This window comes from Furipterus horrens, unplaced genomic scaffold, assembly GCF_987537825.1.
Source record: "Furipterus horrens unplaced genomic scaffold, mFurHor1.1.pri manual_scaffold_11, whole genome shotgun sequence".
NCBI lineage: Eukaryota > Metazoa > Chordata > Mammalia > Chiroptera > Furipteridae > Furipterus > Furipterus horrens.
Window position 1 is genome coordinate 8,164,673 of NW_028327181.1, and position 17,519 is coordinate 8,182,191.

At 46.4% G+C, this 17,519-nt stretch overlaps 1 protein-coding gene across 2 annotated transcripts in view; it reads right to left on the bottom strand.

Moving 5' to 3' along the window:
• FBXO21 (F-box protein 21) overlaps positions 1-17,136 on the bottom strand; it is a 31,009-nt gene extending 13,873 nt beyond the window's left edge. For both annotated transcript variants that reach the window (XM_090291797.1, XM_090291796.1), the window contains exons 1-9: positions 16,873-17,136; positions 15,883-16,018; positions 13,446-13,540; positions 9,441-9,562; positions 6,904-7,050; positions 6,503-6,639; positions 4,978-5,114; positions 1,508-1,687; positions 275-407 (exon numbers count right to left, since the gene is read on the bottom strand). In XM_090291797.1, coding sequence (XP_090147923.1) covers positions 275-407; positions 1,508-1,687; positions 4,978-5,114; positions 6,503-6,639; positions 6,904-7,050; positions 9,441-9,562; positions 13,446-13,540; positions 15,883-16,018; positions 16,873-17,120 — 1,335 coding nt within the window. In that variant the 5' untranslated portion in view covers positions 17,121-17,136. The remainder of the gene's footprint in view (positions 1-274; positions 408-1,507; positions 1,688-4,977; positions 5,115-6,502; positions 6,640-6,903; positions 7,051-9,440; positions 9,563-13,445; positions 13,541-15,882; positions 16,019-16,872) is intronic.
• Positions 17,137-17,519: the final 383 nt, after the last annotated feature.

Here is a 17,519-nt window from a genome sequence, read left to right on the forward strand (position 1 = left end):
ACTGGCAGGGCAGAGGCCCCCTGGTTCTGGACATTTAAGGCACTGACCACAAGGAGGATGGGCAATTCCTAACAGTAGGACCAGGTTTTTTGCTTTTTGTTTTTAATCAAAATAAAAGGAGACAAAAATTTTTGAATGACAGGTCAAGATCGGGAGACTTTGAATAGATTTGTGTGTTCCCCGTGTTAATATAAGGATAAACCGGTAAGAGCCGCCTTTCAAGCTACGCTTCTCTCTCTAAGGCAAGTGCAAAGCATCAAAGGCAAATAGTTACCTTCTCTGGCCAGATTCCCAGGTGGAAGTAGAGCCTGGCTTGGAGGAGGAGGAGCTGCACCTGGTCCGGGTACATTGCCAGATACAGGTCCAACGAGTCTCGCAGGAGCTGGTACGACTGGTCGATGCCTTCCCTGTGGGGAGAAACCTTCGTCTTACCCTGTGTACTTCTGAGTAAGACCCTCTATGCAAGGCCCAGGTTTTAGAAATAATTGACACAAAGCCCAAACATTTTCTGACTCTGGTACTTCCTCTCTGTTCAGCAAATAGTTACAATAGTCTCAATTAAAAACACACAGGAAATATAAATTTTGTACCCCACTTTGGTGATGGGCGCTAAACTAAAATCATGTTTTCATTACATAGTCACATCAATAACACTGTATATAATTAAAAATGACTTCTGAATAGGCAGAGGACTTTTACTGCAGAAACTGATCTGTGTGACACCATCATGGTAGATACATGTCATTAAATATTTATTAAAACCCATAGGGTGTGCAGAATGCACAACACCAAGGGTGAACCGAAGGCATGAATGTAACTCTGGACTTTGGGTGACTATGACATATCAATGCAGATTCAGCGATCGTAACCAATGTACCATTTTGGTGCAGGATGCTCATCTGTGGGAGGCTGTGTGTGCTTAGAGGCAGGAGGCCTATGGGAAATCTCTGTAGTTTCTGCTCAGTTTTGCTGTGAACCTAAAACTGCTCTAAAAATAAAGTCTATTTAAAAAAGAATTCTGCCACTGGGCAGAAAACTATTGCTATAATGCACAGCTTCCTATTTTCTCAGTAAGACAAACTTCCTTCAACTCAGGAGCAAGGCAGTGCCATACTTTTGTTTTCTTGCCTCAGTGACAGAAAGGTATACATGAAAAGACGACAGAGCCCCTGGACATGAGAACAGCCTGCCCTAAAAGAGAACCTTGGCCAGTCTAAGATATTCTTGCTACTTTGGGATGCTGTCGGTATCTATAGAGAACCTGTCCAAGTCCGCTGCAGAATCTCAAAGAACATGCACTTAGTGGGTCTTGAATCTGAATAGCCTTATGTCATGGGAACCAGGTTTTCCCTGGAGGGTGACAGCTGTAGACATCCCGACCATGTCACACCTCATTTACCGCTGCTGTACCCCAGGGAGGCTCAGGATAGAAAAGCCTCTGTAAGGCCACTCAAACCTGCTGGGGCACGCACTCCACACAAGTACTGGAAAACCAAGAAAACCTTACCGCTTTCCCAGGCTTAAAAGGTTTCCCACCATTCGCTGTAGCACCTTCTTTACAGGGACCACCCCATACAGGGCTGGGCTCACGTGCTGGCCGATCAGGTATTCACATTCTTTCACCGTCAGCTGCCTGCCTTTCCCAAAAGCATCGATGTAGATGTAGTCAAAGATGTTCAGGTTGCCCCTAAGCAAGGAACACGTGGAGTCAGTCAAATATCAGAGCTGAGCAAGTCAATATTTAACCCCCCATAAGGAGCTCAAATCAGAAACTGAATGTTAACACAGTAGCATTTCTATTTAAATTAAAAAAAAAAAAAAAGATCTTGTCCTAAGTAGAAAATCTGACCCTTTAAACATGCTGTCAAAGACTGCAGTATACTTAGATTTAAGATGAGGAGTCTTCATCAATACAGGTTTTCAGGGAGACGCACCGTAAACTCAACGCCAGGACACCTATCAGAAGTTCGACGGACCCTACATACAGATCAGCAGAATCTGGGGCCCCTCGAGGATGTGCCGAAAGTTAGGGCACCCTGCACCAGGGGTCTTCTGCCCTCAGTTCTGCAGACACACAGGTAGCCACACACCTGCTGAGCCCCCCCATGGCCTCAGGCTGGGCCCGCGTGTCCCTGGGCTCCATCCCACCGCCTGCCCTGCAGAGCTGCTCTTGTCCTTGGTGGTGGCCTGCAGTGAGCCGACGGGGAGGCGGGCACTGCCCCGTGTGCGGCACGAGGACTCCTGAGACATGAGGTGGGTCTTTGTCTCGGAGTCGTATTTTTTTCCTAGAGCAACTGTTTCAGATTTCCTCCCTGAGTCATAGTGATAGCACTCCTTTAGCAAAACATTTGTTAGTGTTTCAGAAACAAGGGACTCTCTGCACCTCGTTTTGTTGAGTCTAGAAGAGCCATACCCACATACACACAAATTTATGGGCAAAATGTGAGCAAATCCAGTGCCGCAATGTATTTAAAAGAATCCATATGATTAAGTCAGATGTACTCTAAGAATGAAAAGAGAGTTGAACATTAAAAAATCTATTTCAAACACACAGAATGAAAAATAAAAACCATATTATTCTATCAATAGACACAAAAAAGATTTTAGGAAAAAGATCTACTAGATATTAATAAATTTCTTAGCAAAATAGGAATTTAGAGGACAGCTTTGATAATCCTAATGAAAGTTACTGTCCCCAAATATCACACTTGCGGTAGAATTTTAAAAGGATTCCATTTATAGTCACCCTCAAGGCAAGGGGCCTGCTATCACTGATTGCTTCTATTCAACTTGCCTTGACAGGACTGAGGAGGAATAAGATAAGTAAAAGAAACGAAAACACATCAAGGCAAGAAAAGAACAAAGCGACCTATCATAATTCAGACATAGGAGGACTGTCTACGGAGAAAAGCCAAGAGCTGACAAATGATTAGCACTCATCATTTATTCAGCAAAGGCACAGATTACAGACCTGTATCTAAATATTAACCATATCCCGGAACAATGTCAACACTTAGAAAATGTAATTTAAAAAACCATATACAATAGCAACACATATTTAAGGTGCTAGGAATAAATCTAACAAGAAGTCAAAGGGCCTGATGAAGACATGAAAACATCATTATAAGGATAGTACAGACACTTACACACATGGGAGATGTGCTCACGGCCAGACAGAGAGAAACATTGGCAACACCCCTCCTATTCACTGGTGAATGCAACCCAAGCAGCACTGGGGCCCATCAGTATCCACATGGGGGTCTGAAACACCCAGTGAGCTGATTCTACATCTATGTGACAGCCAAAGGCATGGAAAACAGCCAAGGCAATGGGAGGAACTTGACGGGGGTCTCGCCCACCAGGTATTAGGACAAAGGATAAAGGTACAATGGCCTTGGTGCAGGCACAGGGAAGTGAGCAGGGTGCAGAAAAGGACCCACAGCCCAGCTGCTGTGTAGACAGATGCCTGTGCGCTCTCCCTCTTCCCTGCGTTTCCCGGAGGGAGGGTCCAGCCCAGTTCTTGATGGGACTTGATGCCTGTTTTTGCCAGAGACCTGGGGTGCTAACAAATTATTTCACAGCTCATTTGCACTGTTCACTTTAGCCCACAACTGCACCTAGTAATAAGTTACTGTGGTAAATAATACAGTAATTGGTGTATTAAATGCTTTATATTATGCAGAAATCCTTGGTGGATTACTACATACACATTTAAGAATATTTTAGAGATATCTGGAGAAATTGGATGAGTTATTCAGGGAGCGGAAATGGGATGGGAAAAAATCATTTTTCCCATTTAAAATAATGGAAAATGGGTGCCTGCTATCCAGAAAAGAAATCTCTGAATACATTTTTTAGGAACAGATTATATCTGGAAAAAAGGGAAGCCTGTGCATATTATTTAAGGAAAAATACATATGTAAGGAACTATAAAAATTTGCATGAAAGTAACAAATAATTTCAAACTAACTGGTAGTTACCTCTGGAGAGGAGTGACAGAGGGATGAGGAAGAATACCGAGGAAGCTCCAGCTATATATATGTTTTATTTCTTAAGCTACAAAGTAGAAATACAGAGACCAGCCATACTTATTTTTTATGCATGTGTCAGAAACTCTACTAGGTGTGTCAAGCCCTGGGTCATCTCATTTACTCCTCCAAGCCACTTGATGAAAAACTTTAGTCCTATTTTATAGAGGAAGAAACTGAGGCTCAGAGGAAGCTAAGATTTGAACTCAGTCTGATTTCAAACCTCAGGTACTTTCTATCAGAGTGCTCATCACTTCACCAAAGGCTATCACACCTAGTCATTAGGAAGCAGTTTCCAAGAACAGGATATAATTAAATAACTTTGCTTCTTGTCCTTCTACATGACACATTTAATGAGAGGACAGCCCTCCTCTCTGATGAACTATTTCTTGCAGAAAAGTTAGACTATAGCTGAAAAGAAGCGTTATACTCTGGAGAATACCAGGTTTAAAAGAGGACAAAACCTCGTTGGCCTGGTCTCCACAATGCCTTTCAGTCACCAGCCTTCTGCCTAAAAGGAGAGAGATGAGAACACAAATGTCTGCTTTGCTTCGCACGACAGTGAAGAACTTGGCTTCATCTGTCCTCTCTCGCCTCTCTCTTGGGGGCGGGGGGGAGGGGAGATTTTATGGGAGACTGGAAACGAAGTTTTTTTAAGAATTCTTTGATTGGATCTGCTTTGGGGCAAAAAGACTTTGAGATCCATAGTCCTGTTGTTTAAAATTAAACCTGTTACTTTGAGATAATTGTGTATTCACATGCAGTTATAAGACAAAAACATCACAAGGTGTTCTTCATGCACACGAGATTACTGACATGGATACAGGCAAGAAATGAAACAATCCCATCAGCACCTAATCCTCTTTTAACCTCTGTTTAGTTACATTTCCTATCAGCACAGGAGGAAAGGATTCTTAGGACCCATCATGACGTGTCACAGATGGCTCACCTTGCTGTGCTTTGGCACCATCTTAGTAAGAAGTGACTTGGGAAGTTGACAGGTTCCAATGGGACCCCCAACTGCCGGGCAACTATCATGTAGAGAAGACACATGCTGATTGGGATCCCTGTTCTGCGGGTTAAAACCTACAGGAGAACAACATGCTTTAGCGTACTAGAAATGAACACATGTTCTCATTCCTTCAACATACATTTGTATCAGGCATCTACTGGGTACCAGGCATGAGGCTACATTTGGAGGTTAAAGTGGACCAATATTTTATTTTATTAAATGATTTTAACTTCTTTTTAAAATTCTCATTCAAACACAGTAATCCCTCACTTATCGCGGGTATTACGTTCTAGACCTCCACCCCCCGCGATAGGTGAAAATTCGCGAAGTAGGAACCTTACATTTATTTTAGTATTTACTGTACAGTACCGCAAAATCCCACGATATAGTAAAAAATCTGTGATAAATAATTAAATAAAATATTTTAAAAAATCCCATGATAGTGAGGCTGCGATAAGTGAACCGCGATATAGAGAGGGACTACTGTGCATGTTCATTGATTTTTAGAGAGAAGGTTAGAGAGGGGCCTAGAGAGAGAGAGAAACATTGACCTATTGCCTCTCGCATGTACCCAGACTGGGGAGTGAACATCCAGCCTAGGTATGTGCCCTGACCAGGCATCGAACCGGCGACTGTTTGGTTCACAGGACAACGCTTCAGCCAACTGAGTCACGCTGGCCAGGGCGAATATTTTATTTATTAAGACCAAGGGTCTGCAAACCACAGTCCTGGGGCCAAATATGGCCTACCACCTGCTTTTGTATGGCCTGTGTAAGAAGAGTTTTTTTTTTTTTTTAAACATTAAGAAATGTTAAAAGAAAAATAAGATTTAGTGACACATGAAAATTATAGGAAATTCAAATTTCCACATCTCTATTATATGAAGTTTCACAGGAACGTGGCCACAGCCTCGCGTTTTGCACTGCCGGTCTCCTTTGCAGCGACGACGGCCGACCTGAGCAGTGAGGACAGGGCGCTCACGGCCACAGAGCCAAGGCCACTCACTGCCTGGCCCTTCACAGGAAAAGGCTCATGCCCTCCTTCCAGAAGGAGCTTAAGGCCACTTCAAGGCAAGTGGGTAAGACATGAAAATAGGCAATACAGGCAGCAAACAGAGCGACAGAACAGAAGCGAAAAAGGAGCCAAGTAGGAAGCAGATGAAAACTAAGCCCCAGTGATGGAGCTGCCCATAGATCACAGCTCAGTGTCCCTAAGATAAGATACCAACTGACCCACCCAAGTCACAGAAATACCTAGTTCTGGTCAGGAATTCATCGGGAAGCCTTTCAGACAGAGGGTACTTGGTGATGAAATAAGAAATCGATAGTAATGTCCTTACAGTAGAGGCAAAGTTAGTTTTATAAGCACTGAGGGATGAAAAAGTGACAGACTCGCCTTTAAAAACTGTACAATTTAGCAGAGATGAGCTTAATTATGATTTTTTTCGTATCCCCACATTTACCTGGTGCATATATAAGTTTAGGGCATTGTAGTAATCCATTCGGTTTCCCTTGAACTTCAGTTGGTCATAAAGGACATAGTTCATGGCATCCAGCACCTGGGCCTGGAGGTCTAGCTCCTTTATCATGGGGGATTGCCCTGAAACACAGAGACCTCCTCTGAGGACATGAGAACACGTGACGCTGGGACCAGGGTTCCCAGCGACCTGTAGCATGCACACACCGGCCAGGTCCTAACAACATCCGTTAGGTGTTACCAATCCTACGTATGTAAAGCCTTTTATGTTCTCCCGGTGAAGTGAACAAGCTGCTGTGCCATTAATGGCTGTTTTGCGACACAGCGGGGACCCACTGCCCTAGGTGCCCCTGTGCACACACAGAGCGGGTTTGAAGCGACTCCTACCTGGTCTGAAGGTCAGGCTGGGGTGACGACTGTTGACGCCGCGGATGGTTTTGCGCACCACGTCCACGATGCTGCTGATCTGGGCCTGGGTCTCTCGCAGGGTGATCTCGGCGAGCGGGTTGCAGTACTGGTCTATATACACGGCCCCTGAGTACGGACGAGAATCACTGAATAAGTTTCTGTTTTCACCTGTTCTTATCAGTTGGTCATTTAGCCCCGTGCCGGGGCCCTAGCTCTGTAAAACACCCCACCAGATAAGCTTTGTTACCTTGGAAGTCAGGCCTGGCTGCTAAGACGCTGAGAAGGGGCCAGGGGCATCCTCAGAACAGAGGAGCTTACATGTCACTGTGTCTTTTCCTTAAATAAACCCAGCTTCCCTCAGAGGTCATGGAACCCCAAACTGTGTGACACATGGCATATTTCATATTCTGTTAGAAAGGGATAAACGCCATAAAGGAGACCTTTCAAGCTACTCCTCTCTCCCTCTAACTCCCTTACAGTTTAAAACCCAGAAACTCTGAGAACTTAAGGTTGTAGGACAGTTCTTTAACTTAAAAAAAAAAAACAAAACTAGAAAGCTCTCAACAACAGACAGGCCATTTCAACAAACTGTGCCTCTCCCAGCGGGGCCCATCAATAGACCCTGGAGATAACAGCACCTTCAAACCAGGCGACCAACTGCACTCAGGGACTTGGCAGCTACAAAGCTGTATAAGGTACAGCGGGGATGTTGTCTCCTGAAAATCCCCTCTGCGCTGCCTCAGGTAATGTTTTAACCAGAGACCGATGGGCTGCCTCAGTCACGTGGCTGTTAAGATGTTCTGCGTTGGGAAGCCCGAGAGTAGTTTTAAAGCCAATTGGCCTCACACCAGTTCTGAGCCTTGACCCCCTGCTCACACCTGAGGAGCTGAAGGCAGGGGAATGGGCGTCAAGGGACCCAGTCCCAGTTTTGCCCCTCACTGGGGTTCGGCTCCTGGGCCTCCTTGGGACTGAGCTTCTCTACTTGCAGGTGGAAGACGTTCCTGCCGCACCTGAAGCCCATGCCAGGCTAACGCCGCAACTCCTAGGCTGCATCAGTGCATAAGGTCACCTCGTCAGTCACCAAGGGTCAAAACCCCGGGGCCAGCCCCTCGACTACTTAAAAACTCCAGTGGCCACCCAAGTCCTACAGCACTGATTTGGATGTGTTACCTGATAAAGCTAATGTTACCTTATAATTGAAAAAGGAAAAAGAAGAAATCAGTTTCATAAATAAGCTATGGAACACTAAAGCTTGTCAAATGGCTCCTGACTGGAGAATAAACAAGATCGGATGACTCTCCACCCCAGTGTGCCCATGAGAAGATTCCAGGGATGAGGACATTTTAATGAACTGCAACAGACTTTTCACTGCGTTCTGGATGCTACAAGACATTCAGAGTCTTGTATCATATAATTAAGAGTCTGCACTAGGCACTGTGGAGTAGACAGTGATCATAAGGACAAGGAACACAAGAAAATCAGTGGCTACAAGTACACACGAGTCAGAAATAATGCCATAGAATTTGGTAGCCAGTGCTCCTCGGATGGTTCTGAGGTGTAAAGTCAGTGTTGCTAAAGCCAGAGAAACTCAATGGAAGCGAGATGTGACCTGAGCGTTTAGAGGGCGAGTGGGATTTAAGAGAACGAGAAGGACGAGGGACACCACGCGTGAGGGTGTGAGTGGGGCGTATCTGTAGGGTGCCAGTGAGGACCATGGCCTGGCTGGAGCCAACAGAACATTCTGGAGAGCTTGGCGCACCCTGGCTGAGTTGAGCGTGCGGTGGTGGTGGTGGGGATGCTCAGAAAGCCATGCCGGGAGGGGGTGAGAGGCTGCACGAAGACACTAAGGGAATGGAGATGTGGCTGTGAGAACCAGCGGGAGGGAAAAACCAATTGGGTGAACCTCTGGGAAGAGGGAATGTATGTATTTCATAACCACCGCTTCTGGGAGTGTTTGCGTAATATGCTAGGAATTTAAAATCATTAGAAAAAAAATGAAGTCACATTTTGTTCTCATTCAACTTGGTAGGAGCAGAAAGTTACTGCCCTCCTCGCTCCTATCCTCCCAGCTTCTTTCTCCTCACTTCTCATTAGGGCCAGGCAGGCTCACTGATGCGCAAGAACACTGTGCCCTCATTAAACTCTAACCAGAGGCTAAGGGACTTGCTCCAGGTCACACGGAGACAAAAGTGGACAAGCTGATTTCTAATTTGGAAGTGACGCTTCAAAAATTAGAAAAATGGAATTAATTTCATTAGTGAAAATATCAGCCTCTTGCGCTTTGAACCAACAGTGCGTACTGATAAAACAGCCCCTTTAGCCGACAGTTAAAGGTTTCGACAACATTTTAGCTCTACATTTAACAGTCTTGCCCACCTAAATGACCAGACCATAGACTCCAAGCTCCGAAGGTCCATGCGGCATAGTACTTTTCCTCTGCCTGTCCAAGGACAGCTCCCACTGCTGCTCTAAGGACAACTCAGCTGCCCATCAGAATAGCGTTGTTCAAGTCTCACCTTCCAGATACGACGCATAGTCATCCGAATGCTGAAGAAAAGTCCTAAGGTTACTTAAGATTTTCTGCTGTCTCAGGTAGTAGAGGATTTTTTTTGCATAGTACTTCCAGGTCAAAGCTTTCCTGGAAAAAAAAAAATCAATAAGTTGGTAAGAATTAAGATACTATAACTATCAGTGATTTACATTTGATTTCACACTCATCATACAACGTAAAGAGTCTACTTAACAAGACAGCTATATAACTGGTTTACGGTCATACAGTGCTTTTTGTCACGGAGCGAACACCCCAATCTAGGACTCTGATTTTGTAACTGAACACTAACTTAGTCGTGCTGAAAGTCAAGAAACCGTTATCTGGCTCCAGATTGACTAACAGGAAATGAAAGAGAAACCTGAAAAGTCAGGAGAACTGGGGGGTGGGGGGGTTCTCAGGAGAGAGGGGTGAGGCACCTCAGGTCCTCTGCTGGTCCCCTGCTCTGAGGCTGCTGCTTTCCTCCTACACTCAAGGCCAAGGTGATCTCACCCAGTTTCGTGGCTTCAAGTATTACTACACAGAGAACCCCAGTGCATCTTCCAGAACGGGTGTCTCCCCTACATTCCAGACCTACACATCCAACTGCCACTCCACATCCCCACTTGGGGACCTGGCAGGCCCCTTAACGTTCTTCCTCTCCTGGAGTCATCCTCATCTCCCATAACGGCAAGCCCACCATTCATTCCAGTGAGGCCCCAAACCTTGGCGGCGTCCTTGACTCCTGGCCTTCTCTTCTAAGCCACGTTGAGCGAGCCCACCAGGCTGCCAGTTCTATCAGGGACAGGACGCTGCTCCCTAACGCGTCTAAGCCGCCGCTGTCTCCTTCCTGTGCCACAGAGGCCCCCTCCCTGCCCCAGCTTTGCCTACTCTTCGGTCTCCCAATGGCGTAGTATATTGTAAAGGTGGGTAAAGACTCATTCCTTTCATGTCCCATTTTTCAAAATAAAATTTTGGGTTCCTATTGTCCTCCAAAGGCGACCGATTATTTAAGTATCATTATGAACTCACGGGGCTAAACTAGTTGACGCATTTCAATTCATTCCAGTTATTATCCACATTGATGTTCCCCCAAATCCTTCTGCCGTGAAGTATTGTACTTTCCTTGCTACCCGGCTCCAGGCTTCCAAGATGCTCCCAGCTCACCTTTGACATTCCCTGTATTAGACCTAGAAGCAGCCATTTCTCCAAACCTCTGGGTACTAGAGAGGAGCATTTCTACCAGGTGGCTCAACGGTTTTAGCCCTTTTCACGGAACAGAAATAGTGCATATATGTGTGCACATAACAACACACGTATCCTACGTATATTGAAATATAAGGTATCTCGTGTTTATACTGAAATTCCTAATTCAATGATACAGTTTTTACCTCCTTCCATTTTACAGCTGTATCTTTTCTTGCTTCCACAAGAACCCTGCTTCTCCAGTTACGTTAGGTCCCTTGCATAACATGAGGGTTCAGGGCATTAACCGCCCAAGGAGTCAAAAATCCACATATAACCTGAGCTGGCCCTCTGAACACACAGTTTCCAACTGCCAGTTGACCCTTGAAAAACATGGGTTTGAACTGTGGGGGTCCAGTGAGCTGTGAAGGTGAACTGAAAAAATCTGCGTGTAAGGGGACCTGCAGAGTCCAAACCCAAGTTGTTTCAGGGTCAGATGTACTTATTTGCTTTATTTCATATTCCCTCTCAAACACACAGACACACTGGCTTCAAAATAATAAGATCAATACCCTTATCACCTTGATTGATTGCTGAAAAACAGCTACATATTCTGCTTACGTTCTCCCCATTCTCCACTCAGTTTTTTAAACAGCGGCATTATGTCCACCTAGTCAGGGCTTATGGCCACGACATACAATCCTGAGTACCCTACTAACAATCATTTGGATTTAATTCTATAAATACATATTTTTTTAATTAAATACATATTTAATATTCACCACTAATTTATCAATTTTTACTTAAACATTGTATTGTTTTCATTACAATTAGCTTTATAATATGTTCTAACACCTAGCGATGAAAGTTCCACATTGTGATTATTAAAAAAAATTTTTTCCCTGGCTCTTCTTGTGAATATATTCTTCTGTGACAATATTATCCAATTAAAACACTCATACACCTTTCCCCTCCCAGAACTCTTGTTGGATTATAACTGAAATGGCAGTAGGCTCATGTATTAATTTGGGAAGAACTGACATTTTTTGTGATGGTAAGTTTTCTCATTCAAGAGTATGTTCTTATTTTATGTTTTTCAACAACATTCTATAGTCTGACCGAGAACACCCATTCCTAGGACTCTTTACTGAGAAGTGAAGCCAGTGAAACGTCACCCCCCACAGCAGCACCAAAATGGAAAAGACAGTGGTTACCCATCAACAGCAGGTGGTTAACTAAGTGGTGGTAAACACCACAACGCAGTATGCAGCCATTAAAAGCAGGAATTGGCCCTGGCTGGTGTGGCCCAGTGGACTGAGTGCCGGCCTGCAAACCAAAGGGTCACCGGCTTATTCCCAGTCAGGGCACGTGCTTGGGGTACAGGCCAGGTCCCCAGTTGGGGGCACACGAGAGGCAACCACACATCAATGTTTCTCTTCCTCTTTCTCTCTCTCCCTTCCCCTCTCTCTAAAAATAAATAAAATATTAAAAAAACAAAAAATTTTTTTAAAAAATTATATTTCTTATCAGTTGATTAGGATGGATTTCAATAAGATAGCTGAATGAGAAGATATAAAAAACTACCTATTTTACGATCATAAATTTTGTGAAATAATGATCCCCTTCGGTCCCCATATATATCACTCAGTGCATACTAGCACAGAAGAATACAACCTAGTGTGTCATTGTGAATTATAGGGGTGGGGCAGGGGAAGGCCAATACAAATGGGGTAGTGAGGAAGGGAAAATCAGGGGGAAAAATGTCTGCACTGAAGATCATATCAAAACTAAGCAATAAACTCAGTATGCATGATATTACACTTATGTATACATATGTGTGTATACATATGTAAAAAAAGACAGCCCAGCTTTTATTTTTAAGGCTGCACAATACTGACTATTAGATCATACTTCAATTCATTTATAGATAAACCAAAATAGAAACGGAAAAATGACCTCTGGTTCTGAACTCATTCAAGGCCTAGAATAGAGACACATCTTACCTCTCCCCTACAGTTGTTCCACTGATAAATACTTCTCTCTCCTAACTGCCCCCCCTTAAAAACAACAGGAAAAATATCTTAATGCCCTGTTTGTGAGGTATTGCACAATGACCCCCCTTAAGGAAGATGCTAACCTATGTTATTGTCCATTGACAGTAAAGTTTCCAGAACTTTCAGAGCACAGAATCTTTCTCATAGGTAAGTTAGGCCTGAAGCCAAGGCACCTTTCAGGCAAGCTGGTAATTAACCCTCAGTCATAAAAAGTTTTTACACAACAGCCAAGAGATAATGAGTTCTTCTCAATCAGGAGAGATAAAAGAAAAGCTCAACCAAGTATCTATAATGCTCATGGCCAAAGTAAGATGATTTCTCACCCAAATTGAAAAATTGTAAAAAATCATCCATTACATTAAGAAACACCTAGGAAATTATTTAATAAGTATTCAATGCAGGTCAGGCAAATGTGGAGGTGGTGGAAAGACAGGTGATAACAAAAGAGGGACAACTGATGTTACCTTAACGATGTAATAGATACATGTGCCCAGAGCCCAGTACTTGACCCACAGTAGGACTAAATACATACCGATCTTCTTCTTCCCAAAAGGGTTTTTGTATGGTTTCTTTAACATCAATTGTGTTGGTGTACTAACCTTACATATGCAGAAGTTATCAAAAACGTAACTGTAGCAACATGAGACAGTCAGGAACACATGTCCCAAGGTTCAGCCACACATAAAACTACAGCAGCTAAATCTGGGGTTGTTATGAAAACAAACATAAAAATCCCTGCTATAACTACGGCTTACCTTCCTTCCAGATTTAGAATACACACCAGCTCATCCTCAAAAAACGTCTCTGGTCCCTGAAGGTTCTCAATGTCACTGAAACCATTACAAGGGACCTATGAAGAAAATATACAAACAGGCCTCAATAATGAGTAATAACATCATTATCGCACACACACACACACACACACAGACACACATCTGAGGGGCAAAGAAGGATGGTCATTTCATGGAAGTGGTAACAGCTGTCCCACACGAGCTTGTATTGCCTACCACGGGTGGAAGAACACGTGTGACATAACGGTCATTTGCTCACCTCTTGTTCATTGTAAATCAATTACATTTTCATAGACTGAAATTTCTGAAACGGGTAACTCAGTAAGTGTAACGTAAAGAGAAACGGCTCTGCCACAAGAACTAGAACTACAACATTGAGTGCACAATACTACTTCATGTAGTCTATGCTGTACTCAGCTAGGAGGGAAGAAACAGAGAGAGAAGTCTAGTGCTTTGGTTACTCAATCCACTGGGCGTGTTTTCTCCTGTCAATTGAGGGGGTGATACCAATGATCTTTAAGATCCCCTCAGTTTAAAATTCTATTCCTTCTCCCACTCTTCTTTTGGAAGATAGCCAGGAAATTTCAACCTGTGTGTACTCAGGGAATACAGGATTACCAGGGTCTTGAATCAAAGTCATCACCCACCCACAGATCAGTCTTAAGTATACACCTGCTATGTTCAAAGTCCTCGACATATTTCTAATGAGAAGCAGTACAGGAAAAGAAGGAGCTAAGGAAAAAACACGATTCATCATTATTAGACAAAGCTCAGGCTGTTAAAAATGCACACGACACCAGGTGGGCCAGAAGCAGAGGCTGCAAACCAGTAGCCCACGACAAAGTGTGTCAAATGCATCTAGCACCCACATATATCCGTGTGCAAACACGTTTAAGTGGGCACTTAAAATCTGTGATTACGACTGCTTTCAGCCAGGGCATGGCTTGTCCAAGATGGAACATAAATTCTGTCCATTCTAATGTCCACAATCATTCATTTATAGAAATGAATTATACTAGGGAATATCTTATTTTATTCTCCATAGAAGAATAAGTTCAAATTTGTCCAAAGTTCAAATTTTGAACTTTCCCTTTCAAAACTTGAAGAGCCTTGAAAACATTTAAAATGTATGAACTCCATTAAGTAAGAGTAATTCAAGTTAAGCCCTGGCTGCTGTGGCTCAGTGGATTGAGCATCAGCCTGTGAACCAAGTGTCGCTGGTTCGATTCCCAGTCAGGGCACATGACTAGGTTGCACGTCAGGTCCCCAGTTGGGGGCGCGTGAGAGGCAACCATACAGTGATGTTTCTCTCCCTCTTTCTCCTTTCCCCTCGCTCTAAAAATAAATAAATAAATAAATAAATAAAATAAAAATTCTCATTACAAGAAAAAAAAAATTAAAAAAAAAGTAATTAAAGTTAGAAAATAGGAATGAATCTGCAGGAACCAAGCTAGCAAAATAAATCAGAAGGGCTGCATTTCTAGCCGGTCCCACTAGAAATAAATGTAAAATAGTAATGTGGGCTATTTTCCAGAGTTACAGAAAGTTAAGAATCAGGACCTGATACAGAAACTTCTATGAACGCTTTGTGGAATGAGAAAAATAAAAAAAATAAAAAACATGTCACTCATCAATATTGAAAAAACTTTTTAGCCCTGGTGGGTGTGGCTCAGGGGCCTGAGCACCGGCCTGCGAACCAAAGGGTGGCAGGTTCGATTCCCAGTCCGGTCACGTGCCTGGGTTGCACGCCAGGTCCCCAGTTGGGGGCGCGCAAGAGGCAACCACACAGTGATGTTTCTCTCCCCCCCTCTCCCTTCCCCTCTTTCTAAATATAAATAAATAAAATCTTAAAAACAAACTTTTCAGAGATAATGAATGCAAGACAATTTACTTGAGGGAGTTATAATAATTCTTTCAGCTAGCTCTTAATCCTGTCAGCTTAACAAATAATTCCGTTCGCTAATGGTTGGAACCTGCCAAGTCAGGGTGAAGAACTCTATTGACTTCATCAACCCTTTCGGGGGGGAAAAAACGGGGCGAAATGTGTAGTGATCACTGTTCGGCGACTCCCCTAAATCACGTGGAGGTTGCAAAAAAGACGGTTATTCGCCTGTAGAGAACTAAGGCTGATCTGGAACCACCCCCCCTACATTGTGCTGCGGGCCCCACCCTCCCCGTGCACCCCCATTTTCTCCGCGGCTTTAGAGAAGTAAAGCTGGCGGGGGGACACATGGCTTCGCGTTGTGGGGACGGAGGGGCAGGACGCAGCGGCTCTTGCAGCCGTCGAAGTGAGGCAGGGGCCGGGAGGACACTGGACGGGGCGCGTCCGAAGCAGCCGGGCCGCCCGCACGCGCACCCGCTGCCGCGCACAAGCTGCGGGGCCGCGGCGCCGGGTCCTTACGTGCTCCGAGAAGAACCGCTTGGAGAAGGAGGCGACCACGTTCCGGGCTTCCACGCCGGCCTGCTGCCGGACCTTATACTCCTCCAGCCAGTTGACTCGGTCGGTGCGTTTGTAGTGACTCATCAGGGACGGCCACCTGCGAGGAAGACAACGCAGCCCGGGCTCAGCGTTCACGGGGCCGCAAAGGCCGCCGTGGAAAGCAGGGAGCGCCGCGCGGTGTGGGGGTCCCAGGGGGCCCCCCCGCTCGCGGACCTAGTTCGAGTCCCCACCGGGAAGGCACGGCCCGCTCCCGGCGTGACCTTGGCACGGCGGACCGCGCGCCGCGTCCACACGCCCCACCTGTGAAATGGGAACAGTTGGAGCGACAGCCACAGCGGCGATGCCAAGGGCCGTGGGCACGGACGGGGCGCCTCCTGAGAGCGGGGTCCCGTGGAAACGCTCCTCACACCCCGTCTCGTTTACTAACCACGGGCAGGGGTAGCTCTGCCTGTCAGCGAAGTCGGCGAAGGAGGCTCGAAAACGGGACGCCGACTCCAAGGTCACACGCCGGGGATGCGCGGGCCGGGTCTGACCCGGGACCGGAGCCGAAACCCGCGCGCGCAGCCCCGGGATGCGGCGCCCGCCTCCCCTCGGGGCGCTGAGGCGCACGGCATCCCGGGTCCGCGTAAACATGTTGGCGCGGAGTCGCGCACAAAAGCGGCGCTCGGAGCGGACCGGCCGCGACACCGCGCTCGTCACCCGTCCGTGAGGGCCCGGCGGCTGGGCGCTCCCCGGTGCGCAACTCGGGCACCTGAGGCGCCGCGCGGCAGGAGCCTGAGGGGCCGGCGGCCTGGAGGCCTTTGTCTGCCGGTCCACGGGAAGCGGTCCGGGGGTGGCATCGGGGGTGGGGTCCGCGCGCGCGTCCGGGGAGGCAGGCGGCCGCTCTGGCCGGTCAGGCCCGGGCCCCGGGAGCGCAAAACGGGGCACGAGCGGCCGGGACAGCGGTCTCACCTCGCGCGGAACTGCTCCTTCCACACCTTCCCGCTACCCTGGCAAATATCGTGCAGCCTCCGGCAGGTGCTGGACACGGCACCGATGTCCGAGGCCGTCAGGGAGCCGCTGCACAGGATGTACTCCAGCACTTCGCCCGGCAGGTTCACCAGGCAGCAGTAGTCGTCGGCGTCGGACATCGCCTGCTCTTCCATCTCCTCAGGAGCCTGCACCACTTCCATCGGGCTGTCGACCGCTGCCTCCGCCATCTTGTCGGAATACCTGCGGCCGCTGCGCGCGCGCTCTGGGGATACCCTCTCTCTGGCCCCGCCCCGATGAGTCATGGGGTGGGCACAAGGGTCGCCCCGCCCCCGCCCCGCCCGCAGCCACACCCCCTGCGCCGGGCTGCGCCGCAGAGCGCCGCTCTGCGGCCAAGGAGAGAAACGGGTTTTAGGAAACAACTGCGCTGCGGGCCTTGGAAAAGTGAACCCACGAAAAGAGCATCCATCTTTCTTATCCGTGCCTAGCGCTTCCTGTGCATGAACTCGCTGAACCAATAGCCCTAGGAACGCTTATTCTCCCCCGAATTACAGACGGGGAAACTGAGGCTTCAGGGAGATAAACAGACTGGTTCTGAGTCCCTCGTCCTACCTAGATTTTACCGACCG